Source organism: Siphateles boraxobius, unplaced genomic scaffold, assembly GCF_051911475.1.
Source record: "Siphateles boraxobius isolate OS27281-9 unplaced genomic scaffold, OSU_SipBor_1 61, whole genome shotgun sequence".
In the NCBI taxonomy this organism is placed as follows: domain Eukaryota; kingdom Metazoa; phylum Chordata; class Actinopteri; order Cypriniformes; family Leuciscidae; genus Siphateles; species Siphateles boraxobius.
Genome location: NW_027509188.1, coordinates 5,773,922 through 5,800,770, shown reverse-complemented (window position 1 = coordinate 5,800,770; position 26,849 = coordinate 5,773,922). Strand labels below are relative to the sequence as shown.

General features: G+C 38.1%; 1 protein-coding gene and 1 pseudogene across 2 annotated transcripts; both read left to right on the top strand.

Moving 5' to 3' along the window:
* The first annotated feature begins 1,710 nt into the window (after positions 1-1,710).
* LOC143718484 (E3 ubiquitin/ISG15 ligase TRIM25-like) lies at positions 1,711-5,671 on the top strand (annotated as a pseudogene). Its single transcript, XR_013196395.1, has 2 exons — positions 1,711-2,334; positions 5,558-5,671. The product of XR_013196395.1 is annotated as an E3 ubiquitin/ISG15 ligase TRIM25-like (transcript).
* A 3,575-nt stretch (positions 5,672-9,246) lies between these two features.
* LOC143718609 (uncharacterized) lies at positions 9,247-21,791 on the top strand. The gene is made up of 3 exons (XM_077209630.1): positions 9,247-9,511; positions 9,927-10,064; positions 19,466-21,791. Exons 2-3 carry the CDS (start codon positions 9,980-9,982, stop codon positions 20,878-20,880), a joined length of 1,500 nt encoding a protein of 499 aa, XP_077065745.1. The 5' UTR covers positions 9,247-9,511; positions 9,927-9,979; the 3' UTR covers positions 20,881-21,791.
* Positions 21,792-26,849: the final 5,058 nt, after the last annotated feature.

Sequence of the window (26,849 nt, the reverse complement as noted above, 5' to 3'; positions counted from 1 at the left end):
GGCACTGAGCGAGGCCATTAAGCTTCTTCAAATCTCTGCACAAGTTGCTGGACAGCAGCTTCGGTTTTCGGCAGTGTTATATATTTAGGACCCAAGTGGACAGTTATCGCTCTACACACCTTTCTGATTATTATTGAAAGGGCTGATCTAGACAGACCGAATGCGTTTGCCGTCTTACGTAGTCTACACTCATCAGCTAAATAGTATAGGGTGAGGGCAACTTTTTTCTCTACCCTGACCGGAGACTGCATGACAGTAGTCTGACCTTCTATGGAGGGACGCAGTAACTCCGAAAGCGACAGTAGAGATCACTGTGACATTCGGAAGTTCTCATGCCATTCCTCCGGGAGGACGACTTCTTTCTCGAAGTTTTCCCACCAGACCGCGGTACGCCCAGGTCGGATCCAAATCCGGCGGTGGCGACGTGAAGGGAAAGCTGCAGTAAAAATGCTGACCTCCGTGCACTCCTTCGCCTCTGCTCCTCGAAATTGTACTGCAGTTGTATTTGCAAATGCAAACAGGCCAAAAGCGTTTGCACAAAAGTATAAATTTGTACCACCTTAACAGCATCTATGATCAGTAGCCAAACAAACTGCAAACTTAGGGCTCTCACATGACGTTAAGCACTTTCTAGCGCATAATGTGACGTATGAGAACCTAAAACCCCGTTTCTCCCAGATGACACGACAACACATAACCGGTGTTTTCAGAAATCTCCACTTTGGCCGGAGTTTTTAGAAAAAATAGTTTTCTGTGATAAAAACAAGGTTTTCGTGTAGAGTGGCCAAACCGCAGGGAAATATCTGCGTTTTTCCTTCGTGTAAACGGGGCCTTATTCTATCCATTTTTTTTCATTGAATACACCGTGCATCTAGTGATTCGAATTATTTAAAGGTGCATTGTGTAATATTTAGGAGGATCTGCTAACAGAAATGCAATATCATATACAACCTTACTTAATGAACCGTGATGTTTTTATTACCTTAGAATGAGCCATTTCTATCTACATACACCACGGGTCCCTGTGTATTGAAATGCGGCAACATGTTTATAAGTACTTTTATTATGGTTGCTAACTTCTTATTTGCCCTTAGATTAACCCAACCACCAAAAAAAGTTTTTTTCTTAGTTTTTATTTTTAAGTTCAATTTGTGGAAAGGAGATCAATTAGGAGGTCACACACAGCCTCAATCAGAAGTTCTGGAAGCTCAAAATTCATACTGTAAAGTCTGGAGAGACTCATGTGAAATGATACAGGAGAAAAGCCAGTCAGTTGTGTTTGTGGCAAAACCTTTTAAAGTGCTTTTATATTGTTGTCTTTCAATGCATTTGATAATTCACACTCAAAGTAGAACTGAAATGACATTCAGTTATAACATTTCGAAATACTCCTGCAGAATATTTTTCCAGTCATGAATTTTGTCATTGAAGATTTGTATAAAATATTGTGCAAAAATCGCTTCGTCTCGTGAACCCAAACTCGTGTCTCGTCTCGTCTCGTGAGATAAGCATCTCGTCGCACCTCTAGAAGGTAATGTTCATCTAAGGACAGTCATGCAATGACATACTGTAGATAAATTTCGTCAAGAAATGAGTGTCTTTCTGAGACTGATATCTAGTGGACGTTTTATGATCTGTGACTTTCCAGACTTCCATACATTTGCACACATCACTCAGACAAAGAAACAGGAATCACATGAGTTCAGAGAAACTGAAGTGTAGTTGGGCTGTTGTGTGTTTGTGTCTCTGTATTTATGCAGTAAAATGGCAGAAGCCAGAATTACTCAGGATGAGTTCATGTGTTCAGTGTGTCTGGATCTCCTGAAGGATCCAGTGACCATTCCCTATGGACACAGTTACTGTAAGATCTGTATTACAGACTGCTGGGATCAGAAGGATGAGAAGAGAGTCTACAGCTGCTCTCAGTGCAGACAGACCTTCAGTCCAAGACCTGCTTTAGCTAAAAACACCATTCTGACTGAAGTGGTGGAGAAACTGAAGAAGACTAAACTTCCTGCTGACGGTTACACTGGAGCTGGAGATGTGCAGTGTGACGTCTGTACTGGAAGAAAACAAGCCGTCAAGTCCTGTCTGGTGTGTCTGGAGTCTTACTGTCAAACCCATCTCGACCGCCATGAGGAATTTCACTCCCGTTAGCCACATAAAGTGACTGAAGCCACTGGACGACTGCCGGAGATGATCTGCCAGAAACCCGACAAGCTTCTTGATGTTTTCTGCCACACTGATCAGAAGTGTATATGTGTGCTGTGTGTGATGGATGAACATAAAAACCACGACACTGTATCAGCTGCAGCTCAGAGGACAGAGAAACAGGTATGAACTTAAAGAGACGTATTATGCTCATTTACAGGTTCATAATGTTGTTCATGGGGTCTACTAGAATACGTTTACATAATTTAATGTCTGCTTTTTAGTTTCAGCTTCTTTAAAACTCGCCTTCTGATAGTTCCAGTCTGTTGTGATTGGTTTACTGCAGAAATGCAACACAGCTTACCGTAAACGGCGAGAAAGCTGCGAACACTACTGTAATTACACTAACTGTGGCGTCAGTTTTGATGTATCAGTTCAAACCTAAGTCTGATAATGACAGCCAAGAAGAACAAGCTGATCAACCTGAACCACCTTCACAAGCATGAATTATGCAGGGTGTTTCACAGTGGTGATTCTTTATTTAATACCTTTCTTACAACTGTCATTTCTCGAGTTCGCCTGCCCTAATAGAAATAGAGGTGGCAATGGAGAAGTGGAGGAATGCCGGAAGAATTGTTGCTTGGATGGTGCAATGACTGCTGCTTATATATGCTCATAATGATTACTGACAGGAATGAATGATTAAGCTCCAGTGTTGGGAGTAACGCGTTACAAAAGTAATGCATTACAGTAACATATTACTTTTTGCTGTAACGCAGTAGTGTAAGGCATTACTAATCAATTTTCAGTAATATTTTACTCGGTACATGTTCAGTAAGGCTTGCGTTACAACAGACTTTTAGTTTTAATTGTAAAACAACAAAAAAACAAAAAAACATCAAGACCGCGAGACATTAACAAATGAAAAATGCAAGTAGGCTGAATTACCTGTTCGTGGTCAGTCAATAGCCGCGTGTGGTGTCCAAGTCTCTAAATAAAGACTAAATGGCAGCGTCTGATATATTTGTATGGCGATTTATTTTTTACAGGAGTGCAGTGAGGTATGATTTCGGCCTCTGTGCTCACGCTGGCCAGAGGAAAAGCGGCTAATGGTGAAGATGGCATGAAGAAGACTATACATTCGCGAGATGGACGTATGAGCATTAGGCTTTTCGTTCTGTGTTTTCTTTCTAAACAGTTAGGCTATGTTTATGTGGTATTTTTCATGTTTTCATCACGCAATCATGTTTTTGATGCCGTGGTGACGCGTTCATGTAAGGGCGGTGGCGCTGCCGATAAAGCACCTAAAAGCTGTCACAAAGAACCGGCAAAAGCAATGATTATGAATATGTCAAATATAGGAGAAGGAGACATGTTGATTGTTTATTAATAAAGTCAAGATGAAGTTGACGATGCTGATTCGCGATCTTCGCAGTAGGCTAGTGAATGCACCCGAGAGAAATGCACATTTCATTTCATAAGCAGAGAGCAGTCTGTTTTCTTTCGTTTTGAATTGTTCTGTTTACAAGTAGACATTTCAATATATATATATTTTTCAGGTCCGTGAATAAGCTTATAGGCTACGCTGAGTTTCGGTTCATTTATGAGACGCTCCAGTTCACGCCCTGGCGCCTCCGTGTCGTGATTATCTATAATTGTCTGCTATATTTAGCCTACTTCTTATTTTTTAAATCCAGGCAATTGGTTGATGAAACATTGATTAAAATTATTATACAATTAATACAAAACGAAATTCACTTTAAAGAAAGGCTTTGTGTCTTCTGTGTAAGGCCTCTGTGAAAGTTTTAAAGCAGTCTTTTAACGTCCGTAACGGAGAACTGTCACGTCTGTAACATTGTTTTTTCCTCATAAATGCGAACACGAAAAATAAAAAATAAATGAATATTTTATGTTCTGTGGAGAGGCAACCCTTCTTCATCCGATTTTCGCAGTGTAATTCACAGAATTACAACAAAAAAAATCGTTGCCTCCTAAAAGTTAAAGATTGTTTTTGTCACACATGACTGTCTATTTCCCTCATATTAAATATAAAACGCATGTGTAGACTGATATTTTTCTAATGTCTGGACTGCTTTCAAGGAGGAGCCTATGGATAAACATACGTTTCAATATTTTGGTATTAATGTATTTTCTGAGAATTTATATTTCAAGTTTTGACTGCAAATGTCATGTCCATAACGCTGGAATTCCCAAATTTAAAATAATTTATCCTCAGCTAGTTTTGTGGTGTAGGTCTACGTATTTTATAATGTTAAGTTAACTTCAAATAATACTAATAGTAATTTAAAGATGTGATAGCATTGGATCTGGACGGTATGGATAACGCTGGGAGTTGGAAGTCGTGTGTCGATCTGAGTGTCCCGATTTCGGTTTCATATCGCATATCGTTACAGCCCTAGTCATTTTAGAATGTTAAGTTCTACTTCTGTATAGTTATTTTGGTGAAAGTAACTCAAAAGTAATACAGGAGTAATGTAACGCATTACAATTCTGAGACAGTAATATTGTAAGGTAATGAATTACTTTTAAATAACAGTAACAAGTAATGTATAATGTATTACAGTTTGGAAGTAACTTGCACAACACTGATAAGCTCCTCCCGAACCTACATTTGTAACTTCATTTATAACATCTGACCTGCATTGAATTGCACAGTTCAGAAAGCAATTGTCATTAAAATGGTGAGGACACACAAAACATTGTGGTTGTATACTGTTGAGGAATAGTGTTAAAAGTAGATTTTAACCATCAAGTAAGTCTGCATTAGGAAGGCCATAAAAGCAGTAAAAGCAGTCTCTTTGACATGACAAAAACACACCACTAACTAACTCAACCAGGCCTCGCCCCCTTTATTTAGCATATGCCTTGGGAAGAAATTCATTTACTGAGGAATATTGTGACGTGTTTGTTCCAAAAGGAAAATTCAAAACTACAATGGAGGAGTTTCAGTGAGTTCAGAAACAGTGACAGATATAGAGAATAACTGGAGCTTTGCAGTGCTTTTTCATGCTCAAACAGTAACATTACACACTAAAGAAAGATGAACAAATCAATTCGTGATGTGCATGGTTTGATGTCATTGACGTGTCATCATATTTGATTTGGGCATTAGAAACAGCGACATTCTTCAGAATATCTTGTTTTGTGTTCTGCAAGAGAAGTTTGGAAAGACATGAGGATCAGTAAACAATGAAAGAATTTACATTTCTGAGTGAACTATCCCTATAAAACTAGGCAATGATAAAATAATCCTGTCACGTATGAATTAACCTATGATTTTATCAAGCAAGATCTTTAACCCTCAATCTCACCACTTCACTGATACTGGATTCTGTTTACCTGATGATTTCTGTGATGTTTCTCCTGTCATTGGTTTGTCCTTTAGCACCAGCTGAAGGAGACGCAGAGGTCGTTCCAGCAGAGGATCCAGCAGAGAGAGAAAGATGAAAGAAAAAGAAAAAAAATGAAAATGGTCTGCAACATTCTAACAACAACGTGAGTTTGTGATAACCTACGTAATTAAAGTAATAAATGATATATAAATAATAATAATAATAATAATATACACCAAAATAAATATAGTAAAGGTATGTTGTTATGGGAAGGAGGCGTGAAACGGCGAACGTTTAACAAACTTTAATAATCCTAAAATAAACCAACAACAAAATGAAAGTAAAGATGACAGCCCCTCACGGACAACTTTACTTTTGTTTTGTTGTTGGTATAAACATAAAAAAAGATAGCATAAATAGTCCAGGCCTGGTCTTCTCTCATCCTTCACTGTCGTCGCTCCTCCTTTTAAGCTTCCGAAGCTCCTCCGTGAGAGATACGATACGATACTGGTGATGACTTGAGAAGACAGAACAGTACAAATGCAACTATACAGTTTACAACCACTATACTAACAAAGAATGTTTCAGTTAAATATCTTACACACAGTATACTTGGACTCTAATAACAGTGATAATCACAAAACAGAGTAACCAGCAGCAGCAATCGAGCAAACAGCTGGCGACACGGAGGAGATGCGGGTATTTAAACAGGGTGACGTGAGGAGACTGGCAGCGTGAACTGGGGCGTCATCTTCCCTGGCTGTGGCTCCAATAAAATCTGAAACATACAAAACAGCCTAACCACACATACAGAGTGATCACTATCACTGACACAGAGCAGCCGTATCCTGATCACCCAGACAGATTTGATGATGAGTGTCAGGTGTTGTGTAGAGAGAGTGTGTGTTGACGCTGTTACTGGGAGATTGAGTGGAGTGGTGGTGTGTTTATACCAGTGTCATATAAGAGCATCATCAGGAAGAGACAGGGTAATGAGTGTGTGTTCGGATATAATGATCAGTCCTGGAGTTTGTACTGCTCTCCCTACAGATACTCATTCAGACACAATAACATCCAGACTAGGCTTGCTAAGGTAGTCGGTGTTACCGGTGTTACACGGTGTTCAGTCGCAACACCGGTTTCATCACTTGCCCAGCGCGACACCGTAAAAAAAAATAAAAAATTTTTTAAAAGCGTTACAAATATTTAACGCAATTACGCAGCATCCGTTAAGTCCTGCCTATTACACACACACACATGGCCCACAGAAAAGACGAGCGTCAGTGTCGAATTTTCTTTCGGGTTTTTCATTAAGAATAATAACGAACCAACCATTCAAGCCATTCGCAAAGACCCTTTACTTACTGTTGTCAGACAAGCCATGCCGCTCTCACGCCACACACTGTCGATGAATCCGAAATCGCCCCCTATACCCTCAAATAGGGCGTTATTTGAGGAGATAGACATTTTTAGTGGTGTCCGAAACCATAGTGGACAATAAGTGCACATATTCATTCCCACATTGCACTGCATTAACGAGTGTACAGCTGTACGCTCAACGGCTGTCCGAAATCGCTCACTCGTTTTCATTCACTCCTTGAAGTGAACAGTATTAGTGGACTAACGTAGGGAATAGGCCTAACTTAGTGAATGAGGGTTTAGGGGGCGATTTCGGATTCAACCCATGTTCTGAAGCAGTGAAAAATAGAGGAGACTGACAACGCGCTGACAGACAGGACCGAGCAGGTAATATTTAATATGGAACAAAGTCTCAACTTACAAATTTGGTCAGTCAAAGACAATTAAACACTAAATAGGCCTACCGTTTTGGGGCTCCTTAATGTGTCGTGAGAGATTGCCTCAGTTAAAGCCAAATTCAAATCCACCGACTTTAATCTACTTCTGACCACTTTGTCGGACAAAATTTTGATTGGTCAGATTGCATGTCAAGCAAACTCCCTGTGAAGGATGAATTGACACTAAAAGTGAAAGTGAAGTGCTGCTGCATCAGCTTTTTATAAGCATGTAAAAAAAAAATTGTTTTGTTTTCAAATTAGCGCCAGTTCAGGGCAAAATAATAAAACAGTACTCCAAACGACGCACCATTATGCCCGTGAAAACGCGCGCATTTTAGGTTTGCCTTTAAATTAGCGATTTAAAAGCTCCCGCCGGTGATACCGGTATTACCGGTGTTGTCACACGTCGATTAACCGGTGGGAAAATATCCTCACCGTCACATCCCTAATCCAGACTAAACTCCCTGTAAAGTTCATCTGCAGTAGAATAGGAGTGTGTGTGGATCACAGTGCAGGATCTCTGTCCTTCTACAGCGTCTCTGACACAATGAGCCTCATACACACAATCCAGACCACATTCACTCAGCCACTCTATCCTGGGTTTAGGGTTGATCCTGTGTTTTGGGATGATTTTGAATCATCAGTGAAACTGTGTTTTGATAGGGTTGCCACCTTCAGGGCAAAATAAGGGACGCACATCTTTTCCGCAAACTGTGCAGTTTGCCTTAGTAACTTGACATTGACAGACCCATTGACATTCACTCACACACTCTATCCTGGGTTTTGGGTTGGTTGTAAATCATCAGTGAAACTGTTTATGAATCAGAATAGATTGATGAGAGATTCTACCCATAATGCTTTGAGCTGCATGATAAATCAGTACAGAGTTATTTTCTCTTCATTACATTAATACTAAAGCTTAACTTCTGTCAGTGAAATAACATATCAGAATAAATGTGTGTAATGAATCCTCATATAGACAAGAAGATCAGTGTGTGTTTGTGAGTCACTATGAGTGACAGTGTGTATCTCAAACTTTATTTGTGTTGATGGAAATCAGTCATTCAGTTCTTATTGTAGTGTCACATAAATCATTTATATCACTATCAAAATTATCTTTCAATAAAATGTATCATTTTATAAAAAATGGTATTGATAAATATAGAATTATTAATAAATGTAAAATATATAAACCCAGATTATCTGATCATACTGTAAACAGCTGATCAGTGAAAGTATAAGCTCAATTATTCTCATCTAATCCAGTTTACAGTAAACAAACCTCCCCTGAACAGACCTGATGCTCTGACAGCTCTGAGAACAGATAAAAACAACAAAGATTGAGTCAAATCATCATCAGTTAAATCCAGATAACTCTGAAAATATGAGGTATGAAAGAAGGAAAACTGTAACTGAAATCAGTCCAGATTAATCACATCTTCATGTAAATGTCCAGAGTTTCTTTGTTCAGTTGTTCATGCTGGTTGTCCTGATCAAAAATCATCCTGACATGATAAAACCATGTTTTTCTACATGAACTGTGGTAATACCATGCTGGGTCCCATGCAAAATCCGTTGAGCTTTTGATACCAATATATTCAAGTGTCATAGTGAGTACAAACAAGCAAACTTCACACACAAACAACTGTTTTCACACCCTAACCGTGATACAAATCAGTTCATTCAAAGCAGTCAATATTGTGTGTAATTTGCTTCTTTATTCTTATTTTTAAATAATCAAAATATCTCTATTGTGATATATTGATATTGTTATCGTTATTTTAATTAATTAATTTTTATATTTATATATATATATATATATATATATATATATATATATACAGAGAGAGAGAGAGAGAGAGAGAGAGAGAGAGAGAGAGAGAGAGAGAGACACCACTCTCTTTTTTTTAGAGAAAATTTTCATTTTTGACCCCGCATGTGAACGGGACTTTTATTTTGCTCTGGTGGTATGACGGCATAACGTTGCGTCGCGCTGTTGTATTGACTGTGATTCGGTTGAAGAAAGATTTGCGTTTTTACTTATTTAAAGTGTTTAAATCAATGCAAACATTCAGTCTATCAAATCGATTGTACTTTATATGTACAATTAATTAACCATCCTTGAGAGTAACAAGTTCAAATGCTTTATTTAACAATAATTAGCGTTGTGTTTTAAGAGTAAATCGCATTCCCTCAGGAGTAACAGAAAAGGTGCGTCTCATTTCGCTCTCAATAACGTGAATCAGCTTTTGGTAAACACGAATCCATGTACTGGAAAGAAGTGATGAGGGGAACAGTTTTTTAAACCTCCAGTCAGTTTAATCAATTGCTTCGTAAAAACGATTCAGTGATTCGCCGATTGAATGATTGATTGATTCGAATGATTTGAATCGCCGCACGCTGACGTCACCAGCTGCTCAAACAGCGTGAATGAACACTTTTACAAATTAGCTGCAAATGTTTTTTTTATGAACGTGTAATTTATTAAACGTGATGGACAAATAATTGAATACGAAATATAAGTCATAAATGTGAACTTGTGTATTATAATTATTTAATCAGGTGATTTAAGTCCATTAGCTCTGATTTATTTTTCTTTCTGTTAAATTATTCTCATCTTAAACAGGACACACAGAAAAACTGGTTAAGCTACTGAGATCCACGTGACACTATATAAAGATGGCGTTTATTAAAGTGGAGATTGAAGACGTGAAGATTGAAGAAACATTCAGAGTGAAACAAGAAGAAACTGAGGAACAAACAGGTTGGTTTCACTCTCATAGATACTTATTTTAATGTCCAATAGTGAAAATGATCAAATATGCTTCCACCGGCTTGCAACCTAAAAAAAAAAACCGGCGGGGTGAGAGTTAAAAAATAAAAATGAAATGATTGTTTTAAATAGTCAGTAATGTCGGGCATTGAGTTGAAGCTGAAGAGGCTGCTTACACCTTCATGCGTTTATAATATATAACGCAGATATAAAGCTGGAGATCGCACAAACCACTTCAGGAAGTGGTCTGGGCCGCATTTCCGACGAAACTGGACAAGTGTAAATGCATCTGGTTGTTGAAACCACATATGTAAATTGAACTCCTCCCAACAATGCTAAAGAATAAACGTGGGAGCGTGTTATAAGCTATATGTCCTGTTATAGCCAGATATGACGGCGCTACTGCAACACGCATTACTGCAGATGAGAAGCTGCATCTATGATCTATTAATCAAGCCAACGAGCAAACTATCGCAAATCAAAGTGAAAGTTAGTCGAAGACGCTTAAAACACAATTAGCTTCATTAAAAGAAAATTAAAAAAATGATCTTACCAGTGCTGTTACTGCTCTCTCTTATTGCGGTCTTTGATTTTGAAATTAGCTGATGATCAATAAAATGCAGCTCATATCTGTTGCTTTCGGTGACGGGAACTCCATTAAATCTGCATATTGAAGATCAGATTTATGTCCATTTTGCGAAAACACATTTATGTGACCAGGTGTAAATGGAACCGTTTTGATTAATCAGATAGCAATATAGGAAATACAGAAAGCAGATAGTGTAACAGGCCCGAAGAGTGGATGAAAAACATGAACACACAAAAAACTCAACCAAACACATTCTGTAAGAGATGAGGGTGTTTGCACACGTGGTCCTTTTCAGGCGTCTGAGTGCGGTTCGCGTGATCTTTGGCCATTCGAGATAGGCTAAACTGCGGTGCAGTGGTCAATCAGCAGATGCCAAGTGGCCTTTCTACGATTTTGCTGGACGAAGTCCTTGGGACAAGCCCCTGCGCAACCCAACAAATGTCATTGAGGGAGGAAGTTTTGACATGGAGGACGAGAAAGGTATGTTCATTTGTATGTTCAGATGTTTTAGTATGTCATTTGTATGTTCTAGTTTTTGATTCAGTTTTGCAACAAAAGTTATTTATGTGCAAATCTTACCGCAATATTCATGTTCAAAACAAGTTGATGAACAACAAAAAAAAATATATATATTTTAAACTTTCTTCAACTGCTGTTCATCTTGTTCAAGTCATTTTTAGTTATCTTTTTTTACTGGGATAACGGAGCGTATTAAGGCGAGACATAACAGGTGAATAGGGTAAAATTTTAAAATAACAGATATCAACATGAAGCTTCCTCGGTTGATTACTTACACAAATTTCAAAAACTTGTAATACTTTTTTTATATATACTTGTTTAATTATGCAAATTAGGCATTATCTCATTAAATATGCACATTTTTGCATATATTTTCGGTAGATAGACCTGAACATATGATAAAGCCAGGTGCAAAATTCTTTTTTCATTTTGTTTACACACAAGATGAAGAAAAACATTTCAGAGGGGTTTCAGGATATATGCTTTCATTATCTAGGAAATCAAAATATACTGTTCATAGCTTTAAAAAAAAACGATTTTTGCCATATTTCTTTTCATTAAATGTCACACAAATCAGTCCAGGAATGATTTATTAACAAATCCCTCTGAAAATATCTTCAGAATACTGCTAAGTGTATAACTGGAAAGTTTGGTGTACATAGGTGCTACATAGGCTGAGATCAGAAACCAGCAGTAGCCAATGAGATTTCGTCATTAGCTTTAAATCCCCCTTTGGACATTCACGATTGGTTACTGATAGAAAGGAACTGCCCATATTTGGGTTACATGGCGTTGTGCAGGAGACTCGGAGCTTTACAACCATACCGGTCATGACAGACTTCAGTAAACAGACGGAGCTCGGCATGTCGCGTTGGAATGCTAACTTCTTGCTAACTTCTTGGTGAATTCGGGAGAAACTTACTGCCGCAAGTACACAAAATGTAATAAAATAAACATCTTAATGTATATGTTCAATGTTTTCTTTATAGCAGCTTGAAAGAACACATATTGAAGGAGTAAACTAGCCCAAAATCTCAAAACTGACCATTGCATGAAAAATCTATGTTTTTGCCTGCCGTGTCTCGCCTTAAGTCCTATTTAGTAATGAAGTACGCAGAATTTGATGAAACTGAAATTAAGCAAGTTATTTTCATCTTGTTTTTTTTTTTAAATAAAGGCCTAATCAAAATGATGTCTAAAATTTGTGATAATCAACATTATGCCATAAATGCTGTTCAGTAAATGTAACTTGTATTGAACCAGAAATGTTTCTCAAAGCAGCCTAGAATAGATGTGGTATCATTAAGAATTTCTGCCAAATGTATTTTTTATTACTGACATTTTGTCCTAAATGTAGTGTCTATCATCTTTCATTAGCAACTGATGATGCAAGAACAGCATCAGTATTGATGACAGCTCCACACCTTCTGCTGGGTCTGCAGTAGAGATCAGTGATGAGGGGACTTCAAGCATTCATTCAGTAGTTGAAGCAAACAGAAAGCCTAGCAAATCGCACCAAGAGAAGAAAAGTTCTCTACATCAGATACCACTTTGAGTTCATCCTTCATTGAACAGCAGAAGAAAGACCATCATCTTTTCTTGCTGAAAGAAGAGGATCGCCACCCGAGAGAATTGGAGCTGGAACGAGAGCGTTACAAGTGGAAGAATAGTAATTTCCTATTATCACTGTAAAGCTGGTTTGAAACAGTCCATATTGTTAAAAGCGCTATATTAACGAAGGTGACTTGACAAGTGGAGGAAAGGCAACACCGTGCACAGAAGGAACATGATGAGAATGATGTGTCGAGTGATGAGCTCAGCTGTAAACGCCTTTCCTCATAAGCACAAACCTTTGTACCCCACCAAAAACCATCTGTTCATACTTTGCCTGCCATACACCAACCAAGTGCTTCAGTTTATGGTCAAGGAGCCAGTAGCAATTGCAGTAGTGAGCAGACACTGTCTTCTCTCTTGCATGAGTTGAGCACAGGGTTTTTCCTGCATAGACAATTATGAGGCGGCCGCCTCCGTCAAATTTCGTGCCGCCTCCGCCTCTCGACAAAACTCGGACAGACAGTCACGTGCTCATATACACTTTTTCCACTGTGACAGTTCTGTCGCGATTCCCGCTTGTGTCCATTCTCTAACCGTGTAGTTTGCCGATAGTGCTGCACGGATCATAATCCGCGGGTCGGGTAATAAAAACATTCCATTCAATCGAGGGTGGATGACAGCTAAATGAGTGTAATAAAGACACGGAACTCCCATCATGGTACCTAATGTACGGACGTTAACAAAGTTGCGCTGTTGAGTCTCGCGCAGTTATTTATAACATTAATTATAGTTAAGAAATAATATATAGACTACACACGACCAGAGTGCTGTTTTCCTGAATGCCATCACGATTGAAACTGAGATATTAATTTCATAACAGTTCAATAAACAAATAGTTGAAATTAAGTTACTTACATTTTTAGACTGTTTTTGTTCTGTTTTAGCAGCGAAAATAGTTCCAAACAACAGAACCATATCGCGTTTCACAGCAACACTCATCCATGATTCATTACTGAATCATTCAGCGTTTTGAACTAATCGCTTGAGTCAAAGATTCAATTGCCCATTATTAAACCGCCTCATTCTGAATCAATCAGCCGTTTGAACGAATCGTTTACATTAATGACTCAATGACTCGCTCATTAAGACGGCCGCCTGCCGCCTCCTACTGGCGGTTTAGTTTCAAAGTATCATTCTTTTCAACATTCCTTGTATATTCAAAAAATATTCAAAATAATCTAATTTAATACAGTTATAATTTTTCAATGTAAATTATTTAATTTGATTAGTAACAGCCTAGTGTCTTATTATTTTAATTGAATGTATTGATAAAATGTAAGAATTTTAAATGAATGTTTTCAAAAATGAAACATTGACAATAAGTTTAAAGGGAGTAAAGCCTCTGTTTAGGCTATAAAGAAAATTTAATTTTGCCAAAAGAAGAACTTTTAATTTAAATAAATGTTAATTATGTGATATGTTACCATATTATCATGCTTAATTGAATAATTGTAATGTGATGATCAGATGCAGATATCTAAATCAAAGAATATGGGTGGTTGGCGGGTGGATTGTTATTTATTTTTAACAACAGATTCGAGTGACTCAAAGTGCACCAGATTAATGAATTTATCTTTAAAATGTACAAAATTTTCTCCCGGGGGAGCATGCCTCCCGACCCCCCTAGTGTTACAATTTTACCACCTCCGCCTCATTTTGAGCCAGGAAAAACCCTGGAGCAGTTCTGATAAATAATGAAATTAACAGAATTTTGTTGATGGAATTGTCTTTGATCTTGTTTTTATTTGTTAGTCTAGTTAAATTTAAGCTGGGGCTCTGTAGAGGGTATAAAACAGCATGTATTGTTGAAGATTGTTGTAGCTGCAATTATTAGCATTTGCTAGAGTGTTATTTTTGTTTGCTGATTTTTTAGTAATGGTTTACCACAGTTCGAAATGTTTACAGTTAAAATGGCTGGGCACTTTATCCTGACAGGTAATAAACTAATAAATCTAATATTGTTTTCATTGTAATCATTTTCAGTTATGTTTTATGAGAGCAGGACCATTATCGCTGATCGATGCTTGCTTTATGTTTGCAGTAAAAAAGAGACAATTTTATAATAAAATAAACATAAAATAATAAAATAATCCATGTCATGGAACCTTTAAGTATTTACTGCCAAAAAAACATTTTTTTGTTTTTGTTTCATCTGACCATTCAACCAGCAGGGAACAGTCCAAGTGAAGGTCTGTGTAAGTGATTTTGTGCCTCTTTGAGATGGCACCATGAGGCGCCGTTCATTTAAAGAACTCAAGCTTCTGGATGGTACGTAAGGCTGGAATAATGAGTTTAGGTAAAAGGGAGCAGAGCCAGTGGTTGTTCTGAAGGCATGCATCAGTGCTTTGAATTTGATGTGAGCGGCAATTGGCAACCAGTGCAAATTTCTGAGGAGAGGTGTGACACTTGCTCTTGTTGTGAACTTGTTGTGAAGTGTAGGCAACTCAGAAGCGAAGACCAGGAGACGTTGGGATATCTTTCAAGCAGGTTCCTTTATTGAGAACACAAGCTGCTGGTAGCTGCAGTCATCAAGACTCACAGCGCTGCATCTATTTCGTCCAAGTCTAACTAAGGCAGTATACAGTAGAGTTCATATACCTTTAACCCTCTGGGGGTCAAAGGTATCGTCGGCGATACCAGCTCACTTTTTTTCTTATCAGTGCAAAAGAGACTCAAAATATTCTGTTGATTTTGATCTTACAGATAAGTGTTATACATCATTCCATCCTGTTAAGTGTTTTTTTTTTGAGTATACTCACAATAAAAACAAAGTTTGTGCTTTTTGTCAAATAAAGAAAAATAAACATGATGCGAGTTTTGCCTTCTCTCTGTCAGTGAAGTCTATTCTGAAACGCTTCCGAAAATTAACTGTTACTTCGCGAATACTCGTCATACAGGCACGAGAGATTTTTCTTTATGAAGCTTGAATTCTCTTCTTTTAAATGAAGTAATTTATATAAAAAAAAAATATTCTCAGTTTATGTAAACTGTATGAAAAGAGAGAGATGTCAGTCTTTTTCTTTTCAGCTAATTATACCTCATTACACGTTAATGTGCCATGCCCACGGAGAGCGCGCGCTATTCAAACGCAAATGATCTGAGACAAGCCATGCAAACATGCCTACGCCCACATCAGCTGGATATAAACACGTCAAGTTTATTAAGAACCGTGTATTTTACCTCATCTTGCTGCGCTGTGAGGAATAATAGCCTACTATCGTAATAATCCTGGAACATTACCTCAGAAGTGCTGGTAGTTTAATTTCGAGGAGCACGGTTTCAGCTGATGTAGTAAGTTATTTATTCTTAAGTGCTTTATTCTAATCATGATATTGAATAGTGTCTGTAAACCGCAAAAAGACTGTTTAAATATGAATTGCGTGTCTGTGTGTGAACAATGACACAGGCGCGCGCGCTGTTGTTTACTACAGTTATACAGCGCGTGTCTGTGCCGTTCATTCACTCTCGCAGTAAACATGTTATTTTTACATGAACACATGAAAACTATTGCTATAGCCTACTGAGATGAGTACAAATAGACTGAAATATGTTTAAATAAATAGTCTGTATAAGCAACAAACTGCAAATTAACATTTATATGCTAATATATCATAAACATATGTTACAGACTAAATATGAATGTTTAGACAAGATTTCGTTGATAAGTTTTGGATAGATTATAAAGTTTTTAGGCTATTGTAAAAAAAGACTACTGCCACATTAAAATAAGCTTTTGTTCGCCAATTTCTGCTCATATGTTAAATATATAGTATGGGTTGTTTTGTCAAAAACAAAGTAGGTATATTGAATTATCAACTAAGATGTTGTTATAGAGTTTGTTCCAATATTCAAACTAATGAATCCTTACCTTTGAAATACGTATGAAAAAATTTATACTTTTTACAAAGAAAGAATACACTTGAATTATTGTTAAAATTGTAATTGGTGTTGTAATTGTAACCTATTTGTAATTGGTTACAATTTTACTATATATATATATATATATATATATATGCCGCATAATGAGCTGTATAATGAGCCTTTCACACAGATGTGTCACTGGGTACCAAAGAATGCAAGGACACAAATAAATTATATATATATATATATAATTTATTTGTGTCCTTGCATTCTTTGGTACCCAGTGACACATCTGTGTGAAAGGCTCATTATACAGCTCATTATGCGGCACATTGAGCGGTCATTGTCTTCTCAGGTGTAAACACCCCTCCACGCATATTGCCTTACCAAACAAAAAGTGTTTTATAAAATTTAAATCAATGTATTGTTTTACGTGAATAATTAGGCAGGATGATTTTCAGATCATTTTGAAGTAAAAATTCAAGGCGACAATATCCATTAGTCAAAAGTATTGTGGACACATATTTAGTGTGTGTTTTGTGGCCTTATTTCAGAAACTTTAAGTTTTAGTTATTTCAATAACCATGCATAAACAATATTCCCTCAAAAATACAAACATGTACATACATGTTGCTCACATATTATGGTAGCCCTGTTTGTGCTAAATAGAGTGTAATTACACCTTTGCCATTGATATTTTTATAAGCAATTGAAAAAAGCACAAATGTCAGGGCATGTCAAAACATCTCAAGGACCCCAAAAAAACACCTTAGACCCCAGAGGGTTAAAGGGGGAGGAGTTACATAGAGGTGGAGACACTCTGAAACAAAGCATGTAAATGAAGTACAGAAGTCAGCCCGTTACGGGTTCTAATCCAATCAGCATAACTATTCAAACAGTGAGACTCAAAAACAGGAATGGCAGAACTCTCCCGCTGAGACGGAAGCTACCAAGAGTTTCAGTAATCGCTTACAATAGAGAGATACAGGAATGGCTCGATAGACAGTAATCTGACAAATACAGAACACAGGATTGGCCAGACTCTCTTGCTGATAACTCTGATATCATCATTTATAACCTTAAATGCTAAATTCAATTTACTCTACCTTAATTTTTCATGTGAGGTTATGTAAAGAAAATAGGATCAGCAGATCTTAAACCTATTCTTAATTTTGTAATCCTTCACTCTCTTCGGCTCGTTAAAGACCACTCTAGCTGCATCATTCTAGATCAGTTGCAGAGGTTTGACAGTGCATGCTGGAGGGCCTGCCAAGAGAGCATTACAATAGTCCAGTCTGGATTGAAAAGCCCTTGGAAAAGGAGTTATGTAGAATGGTCTGATAGGAAGGGCCTGATCCTCCTAATGTTGTATAAGGCAAATCTGCAGGACCAGGCAGTTCTAGCAGTGTGGTCTGTGAAGTTCAATTGATCATCAATCACAACTCCAAGGTCCCTGGCTGACCTTGATGGAGTTATGGATGACAAACCTAGCTGAATGGAGAAGTTGTGGTGTAGTGTTGGGTTGGCCGGGACCACAAGTACCTCTGTCTTCGCAAGGTTTAGTTGAAGATGGTGGTCCTTCATCCAGCAAGAAATGTCTGTCAGGCAGGCCGAGATGCAAGCAGCTACCATTGGATCACTATCTGGTTGGAATGAGAAGTAGAGTTGTGTGTTGTCAGCATAACAGTCAGGGCTCGACAATAAGGACTGCCCGATGGCCCGGGGCCAACGTGAAAGACACTCGGGTCAGTTGACGTAAGCCAGTCATCTTCACGGAAGTTGATCATTTGCGTTTTTTTAAGCAACACCTCATTCAAGCGCACATAGACGCTAAAGTACCCGTGTCTCTCAGATTGGTACTCGCGTGATGTATGGTAAGTTTTGTGCGCGCAGCATCACACATCTAAAGCGCGCCCAGAGCTACACGTCTCACTGCGCAAATACATCTCCCTGAGCTTAAATGGATATGTTATGTTTTGGGACCTAATTGGGTCCGATCCCTCTTTGGATTCTGGTAATCCCTCTTTGGATTCTGATAAACCCACTAACCTCAAGTTACATCGGCTCCTATCATCCATCTCCATTATTTACATAGAGAGTGATACAAGTTGTCAGTCATGATCTCTTAATATCTTGCTTGTGAGCTTGTACAGTGGTGTGAAGGGAATCATATCACAACTCCATCTGCCAGCGATGGGTCATTCCAAAGTTATAACATTCCGTTTCCTGCCGGTTTTCTTTATGTAAATCATTACATGGAATTACTGTGTGACTCAGTTTTTGATCTAATGGTTGTGCAGGGAGTTTGTCCTCGCTTGTTTTCCCCCTCGTTCCTTTCATTTTTTAGGGTCTTAACCCCTCAAACAGGGGTCTAAACAACTTTTAGCTCCACACCTGAACCAACAAATCAAGGTTTTCAAGGTATAACAGTTAAGTGTGTTGGATCAGGGTTGGAACTGAAGAATGCAGGAAGGTTGCCCTCCAGACAGGGTTGGCCACCTGTCCCATAGAAGATGTAGCAAATAGGAGATTGAGATCAGTCTATAATTAACCAGACCTCCTGGGTCAAACTAGGTTTTTTAAATAAGGTATTTAGCTGCCATCTTGACAGTTCTTGAGATGTGTCCTAAAGCAAGTAAAGTGAGCAATATTGAGAAGGGTTCTCAGAGAACATGCAACACCTCTTTCAGTGGCATAGTTTTTAGTTGTATGTTGGCTTTGATGCTTTACATCAAATTTTTATAAATGTTTTGATGTCTGTTGCTTTGTGCCATTAAAGTGGGGTTAACTTTTAATTGTCTTTTTTTAGACCTGATGACACTGAAAGAGGAGAGTGAAGTACTGAACGAAATTGAAGAGAAAGATCAATATAACAATCATTCTGATCTCTTAACTGGGGAAAAATCTTTTAGTTGCTCACAGCCTGAAAAGACTTCCTCACAAAAAAGAGTTCAGAAGATAGACACTAGAAGTCACTTCATATGCCAACAGTGTGGAAAGAGTTTCAATAGAAAAGGATACCTTAAAGACCACATGAGAGTTCACACTGGAGAGAGCCCTTTCATCTGCCGACAGTGTGGAAACCGATTCAATCAAAGAGGAAGCCTTAGTAGGCACATGAGAATTCATACTGGAGAGAAGCCTTACACGTGTCCTCAATGTGGAAAGAGTTTCAGTAAAGGAAACCTTGAAGTCCATATGAGAATTCACACTGGAGAGAAGCCTTACACCTGCCAACAGTGTGGAAACAGATTCACTCAAAAAGAAAGCCTTAATAAGCACATGATGGTACACACTGGAGAGAAGCCTTACAACTGCCATCAGTGTGAAGTAAGTTTCACTCTGAAAGATAGCCTTAACAGGCACATGAAAATTCACACTGGAGAGAAGCCTTACACATGCCCTCAGTGTGGAATGGGTTTTGATCAACGTGTAAACCTGAAAGTCCACATGAGAGTTCACATTGGAGAGAAACCCTACATGTGCACTCATTGTGGAAAGAGTTTCTTTAAAAAAGGACACTTTAAAGAACACATGAGGATTCACACTGGAGAGAGCCCTTTCATCTGCCAACAGTGTGGAAAGGGATTCACTCAAAAAGGAACCCTTAACAGGCACATGAGACTTCACATTGGAGAGAAGCCTTACACCTGCCCTGAGTGTGGAAAGAGTTTCACTCAACATGGAAATCTTGAAGTCCACATGGTAGTTCACACTGGAGAGAGTCTTTACACCTGCCAACAGTGTGGAAAAAGTTTCAACCGAAAAGGAAACCTTAATGCCCACATGGTAATTCACACTGGACAAAGCCTCTTCACCTGCCAGCAGTGTGAAATACATTTCACTCTGAAAGGAAGCTTTAAAAAGCACATGAGAGTTCACACCAGTAAAGAATCTTATACTTGCCCTCAGTGTGGAAGGAGTTTCAATGATAATGGACACTTTAAAGTCCACTTGAGAATTCACTCCGGAGAGAAGCCCTACATGTGCCTTCAGTGTGGAAAGAATTTCAATCAACTAGGACACCTTGAAGACCACATAAGAATTCACACGACAGAGAAGTCTTTCACCTGTAAACAATGTGAGAAAAAATTCAACCATATAGGAAACCTTAACAGGCACATGAGGATTCACACTGGAGACAAGCCGTTTAAATGTGGCCACTGTGAAGAGACTTTCAGATATAAAGAAACCCTTAAGTACCACATGAAGATTCATGTATGAGAGAACATTTTATGTCATCAGTGTGGAATGAGTTTCACAGGATTGCTCAGCTGAACAGGCCAATGAGAGACTATTAACTACCACTGTTCCTTCTAACTATACAAATGTGCACAAATGTATAAAACTGATCAGAGTTCAGGTAAAACCCATAGACACTTGTTCAATGATTCTCCGTGAATCTGCACTATTCATGGTGTTAGATTTTGCTGTATTTGACAGAGCGTTTTGGTGGCTTGGCAATGTATCAGATTTCTCTAATATATAAAAAAGTTTGACTAGAATTTGTGTGGGGAGAATCATTTATTTAAGGTTTGTAATGTAGCAGTTCTTCAGCAGCAATGATGTTAGCATGTCGTCCTTCAAATAATCTTAACCCAAAGGTATAATATCAATATAAAGATATACGATTATTCTGTGTGACAGAACTTTACATGAAGACAAAAGGGCTACATACAATAGAAAACTGTCAGAACCTCCCACAGGAGAATGATCAACACTGCAGCAATGTTGTTTCTTTGTCATTCACACCCATCAGTTTCTATGGGCCATACTTCTGTATGGGTCATTTGTTTCACACCTTAACAGACATAGTTTCAATTGATTGCATCTTGAGGCAAAGTAACAATGTAAATGCATCTAAATAAAGTTAACTGAAATACACATAATCTTTCAATGGGTTCACAGAGATTATTGCCATCCAGGGGTGACCCATTGAAATTTTTAAATGTTTCGAAACAGTTATGATGTAATGAAGCCACGTTTAATGCAATCAAGTGACTTCGGCAGTTTAAAACATGCTCCGAACCACTGAATTGAAACAAAAGATTTGTAAAGGTTTCCAAGCTTCATCAAACAGTGTTTGGCTTTTATGTATGTTTGTTTCTTCAATAAACCCTTTGTACATAGATCCACATCGGTTAACATATTTTCAGCTCCAGCATCATTACACTCTATATGTATTTTGATAATGTTTAGGTTGTGTGATTATTTGTTAATTTAGATTATGTACATATCCATTTCCTTGCGAGTTTCGTCAAGATTAATATCTGGGGTCATGCACTTGCAGCGAGACCCTGCCCACACGCTGCTCTGATTGGCTGAGGTTTTTGATTGATTTTGTTGCATCTCGTAGTCGTGTCACATATGGACAGACAAATTGCTTGTCGCTGGAATATCATCGCATCGTGTCTGTTAGGACACAGTATTAGACACATTTGATGTGAGTCATTCGCCCTAATAAAGCGGGAACATGGCATCACACACTATCTATAAACTAAATCCTGACTTATTTTCACACACACAAAATTGCAGACAGACACTCTCAACAAACACATGGCTTGTGAAGATGAAGAAACTGTTAGCGTGCATTTCTGAAAAGACTCAATATTCCGTGATAATGTCAGTATGATAGACGTTATGATACGTCGCTATTATCAATTTTTTTGTTCGTGGAGAATTGATTGGATGGTAAGAAGTAGGGGAAGTTATTTTGGTAAACGATTACGAGCACACATGAATTTAACAAAACAATGTGCATGGATAGTACAGTCCTGCAGTACTAGTTTAGTATTTAGGATACAGAATTACTGAACTTTTAAGGGTGTTGTCTTGCTTCTGTCACGCGAGAGAACACAATAAACTGTCTTTACATTCGCAACTAGATCTTAAGTAAACAGAGAATATGAGCAAGGCAAGATGAGAGAGAGGTATAAGGGTACAATGTGTCACTTTAGAGTGATTTATTGCCCCCATAAAACCCCGCCCCTCTCCGTTTATGACACCGTTGGAATTTCCCACGCTAGACCACGCCCCTTCCGGATTGGTCATGTGACCGTGGGAAATCCCCAACCCTCCCCTCCCTCCCACTTCCGGCCTGTACATCTGTGCATGGAATTTCTCCCCACGCTAACTCCTCACCTTCCTCCCCGTTTTGGTCTGAACAGATTAAGCATGGAAAATCACAGACGATCACTAGGGCTAAATGTTCAAAATGTTCAAAATGATGAAAAAACATTAAAAACAATACATTTTAATCTTTTTAAAGAAAATGTATAATAGAAGCCATAGTCAGAGGTGAGATCATTGTGATTGTGAAAAGTACAACTTCAAATGTAAATGTGAAAGACCTTTTAAAATAAAACACATATAAAATTTACATTAAAACAATGTGTATCGTTAAAGCACATACATTTTAAAAGCTGCATACATGTTCTAGAATTAAAATGATATCATGCAAATAGTTTTATTTTCTAACATACTTTTACAATTAACTAGTGTTTAAAGGTATTAAAAACGTTGTATAATGTTAAAAAAGGTCTTACGTTTTTACAAAACTCCGTTTTGCTGAAAGAAGAACATAGACATTGGTTTCCAAAAAGCTCCGTGAGAACCGCTGTGAAACACTTGCGAACACTTCCGCGCTCCGACCAGAAATGGCTGAACGGTGCACCAGACACTGACTCCTCCCACGACACACCTCCACACCTGGATCGTGGGAAGTAGAACACACGCATACGCACATACACACACACGCACACACACACACACACACAGACGCAAGCATACACGTCGTCACAATATCTGACCCCTGGTGTTTGACCCAAGCTGTGCCCTCCTGCAAGTGTTATTTTCGTAAGAGGTCGAGAATTATTTTATTGCTGAGGTTATCTGATGAGATCGGGGTGTATGTGCGAGACAGTCGCCATATGCTTTTCTAGTTGTAAAATCAAATATCAGAATCCCTACCACATGCAGAGTTGAAAGATGTTCTTTGAAAAAGGAATGCGCAGGAAAAAAAGGTGTTTTTGAAATCACGAGATGCAATCTTTAAATTATGAACGGCTATTTCATTCAAACTCTTCACTTCGACCAGAACAGTCAACCGAATCGAGGCTCTACGCGAAACATGTCAGGAGATCACCACGGTATGTTGCTAGCACCATTTCTCATTTTAACAAAAAGTATTATTATTCTCTCTTTTATTAACATGAACAGAGGAATCACTCCCGGATTTATATTATAATGGCGATTTAGCAGAAATTCTGGATCCTCATTGTGAGTTTTTTATAAAACATTCAAATTGTTTAATATATTTTACTGAAATGGTTAGTATCAGTAACGTATATATTTGTTTATTTGGATTTTAGATAACAAATGCTTTTCAGAGGGGGTTTTACACAGTTTTTTACAAGACAATACTGTAGGTAGCGTCGAACTCCGTCCGCCACAGACTCCTGTTTCCACAACGCCACAGGCTTCGGAGGGGGACCCGCACGCGATAATGGACAACTCAGTGCAGGCGTATGATAACGTCACTCCTTGGGGTAGTCCTGAAGTGCCTGTCTGTGCACAGCCAAACAGATCGCCGGAGGCTGAAGTGAACGCACCTGACATAAGCGAGTCGTATCAGGTGCCTTCATGCAGCTACTGGAATGGAAATTATAACGAGCGCACACACCGTCCTACCTCTGGGAGAGGAATGAAGCGTCTTCGTGATGTTTATGGAGAATATGATTCAGATAATGGGGCACAATTAGGATATCCAAACGACGGTAGGCAAAATGACAATCATCATTATGTTTATTTGTTATTTGTATGTTTATTTATTTGTATATTGTAAAATAATAAAATAAATATTATTTCTCCAGGACAAAACTCCACTGATGAATGTACATCGCCAACGAATTACCAAGAGCCCGAAGCCAGAGGATAATACGAGATACGAGACACGGATTTACCCGTGTCTCACGGCTCATACGAAAGCTCATCGGAAGATAGTGGTAAGATACTATACATTTTTGTCTTATCACATGTAATAAATAATAAATATAATAATTATTGTTATGCTTTCTTCTAGTACAAGATCATGATGAAAGAGAATTGAATATATTCCTCGAATCCCAAGCAGCTGTATTGGATATAATTGAGCCTGAACAGAATTCATCAGACACCAGTGACTCCGGAGAATCTGCGGGTGCCTTTAGACCGTTATTCAGTGAGCGCGATTTTCAGAGGTTGAGTTATGAAACATTTCTCAGCGCCAACCGGAATATCCTACGAATTTTAGATGTTGTGTCACAGCCCTTATCGTATCAACAAACCGAAGGACTGCTGTTTGATTCACAATCGACAATAGTTGGACTTCTACATACGATTGCTGATCGCCAAAACCAACACACTGCAGACTTGAGAAGCGTCGTGGAGTTTTTCGGAAACTGTGACGAACAAGCATTAGATGAAAACAGACAATTGCGTAACGAGCTCTTAAGCGTACAGCAAGAAGTCGATTAGGTAAGGTCTGATCAACAATTGCTAACGGTGGCCATGTCTCTATTTTCTGAATGACTAAATGTTATCCAGAGAATGTTGAGGGAATTACATGATGCTTTTATGAGAAGATAGGGATGCATACCCTCCCCCCTGTGTTTTTTCATTTTATTTCCTTTTGAATGTTACTTTGTAATTTCTTTTTTAAAACTCATTTGAGGGTTATTATTTTTAAATTCATTTAGTTATTATTTTTAAAATTCATTTGGTTGCTATTATTTTATGTGATCTTTATTAGTGATACAGACATGTGTAGGTGGTTTAGTATTGTTGTTAAATTGTTATTCTATTTCTGTTACACTTTGTTAATCGTACACATTAATTGACAATATTGTTTATGAATGGTAGTATGTGCTTGTTTTACACAATTTTAAATAAAACATACCAAAATGCCTTCTAAAAGAGCTCGAACCGACTCAGATTCTGATGACGTAGAACACGAGCGATCAAGACAGCAGATTAATAATCAATTACGGGAATTAATAAGCAATCAGTTACAAATGCTAAACACAAGCGAACTAACCACTACCGAACGATTGCAAAATATTATAGACGAACAGCAAAGATGGTTAGAAACACCCGTGCATAATGATAATGAAAACGTACAGATCGGTACAGGTGATTCACCTCAAACGAGCTATGATCCACAGCTTCCAGAAATGGGGCTGAGTCAGTCAGAAATACGTAACCTCGCGACTGAGGGAGGCCGTGTAGGACAGTTCACAATAATACCGAGACTGCATTTCAATGGGGTAGAAATTAATAGGACACTTAATCTCCGTGAAATAGACACAAATGATTAAGTTACTTATAATATACATCTGCATAATATTTTAAATGAGATTGTAGATTTTTCTCGATTGATGGCTGGCGATACGGGGTATGTAAACATAGCCTTGTCTGGCGATAGTCTACCCACGTCCATAAATACAGTTTTAACACCTGAGAACAATCACGATCCTACATTATTTATCGAACAGATTGAACAAGCGACACAGAGTAACGGTGCTGTAAGCACAGACACAACACCATCATTACAGATTTCTGTAGTTATGGACAAGCCTGGAGGGAGTCATAGGAGAAGAATTACAACTCATGCGATCATTGAATCTATAGAGAGGAATAAAATGCATTTATTCAGTCCTAATAATTTTGAAAACAACATGTGCTTGAGTTTTTGTCTAGCCTATTTTCTTAATCTGTCGTTTACAGATCAACAACTACAAAGACCAGCGTACGAAATCCATACAAGTTTCGGTTTCACACTGCATGAAAAAAATAGGATTTCACAATTTTTTCGAAAAAAAAATATGATCTAAAAATCGTGGTATTTGGTCGTGTACAAAAACACAGATGAAATTCATCCAAAGACTGTGAATCTGTATAATCACGAGGACCATTACCATCTAATAAAAAATTTGAAAGGTTTTATAGGGAGTAGCTATGTCTCCCAATACTGCCACAAGGGACACAACGATACGAGGACACACAAATGCAAATATGTATGTAATATATGCAATACGTCAGAGTGCAGGACACATACTACAAAGTATAGACGTTGTCCAGATTGTCTCAGATTCTGTAGAAATACATTCTGCTACAATACACATAAAAAATCACGAGTACCCGACGAAAGATCGCAA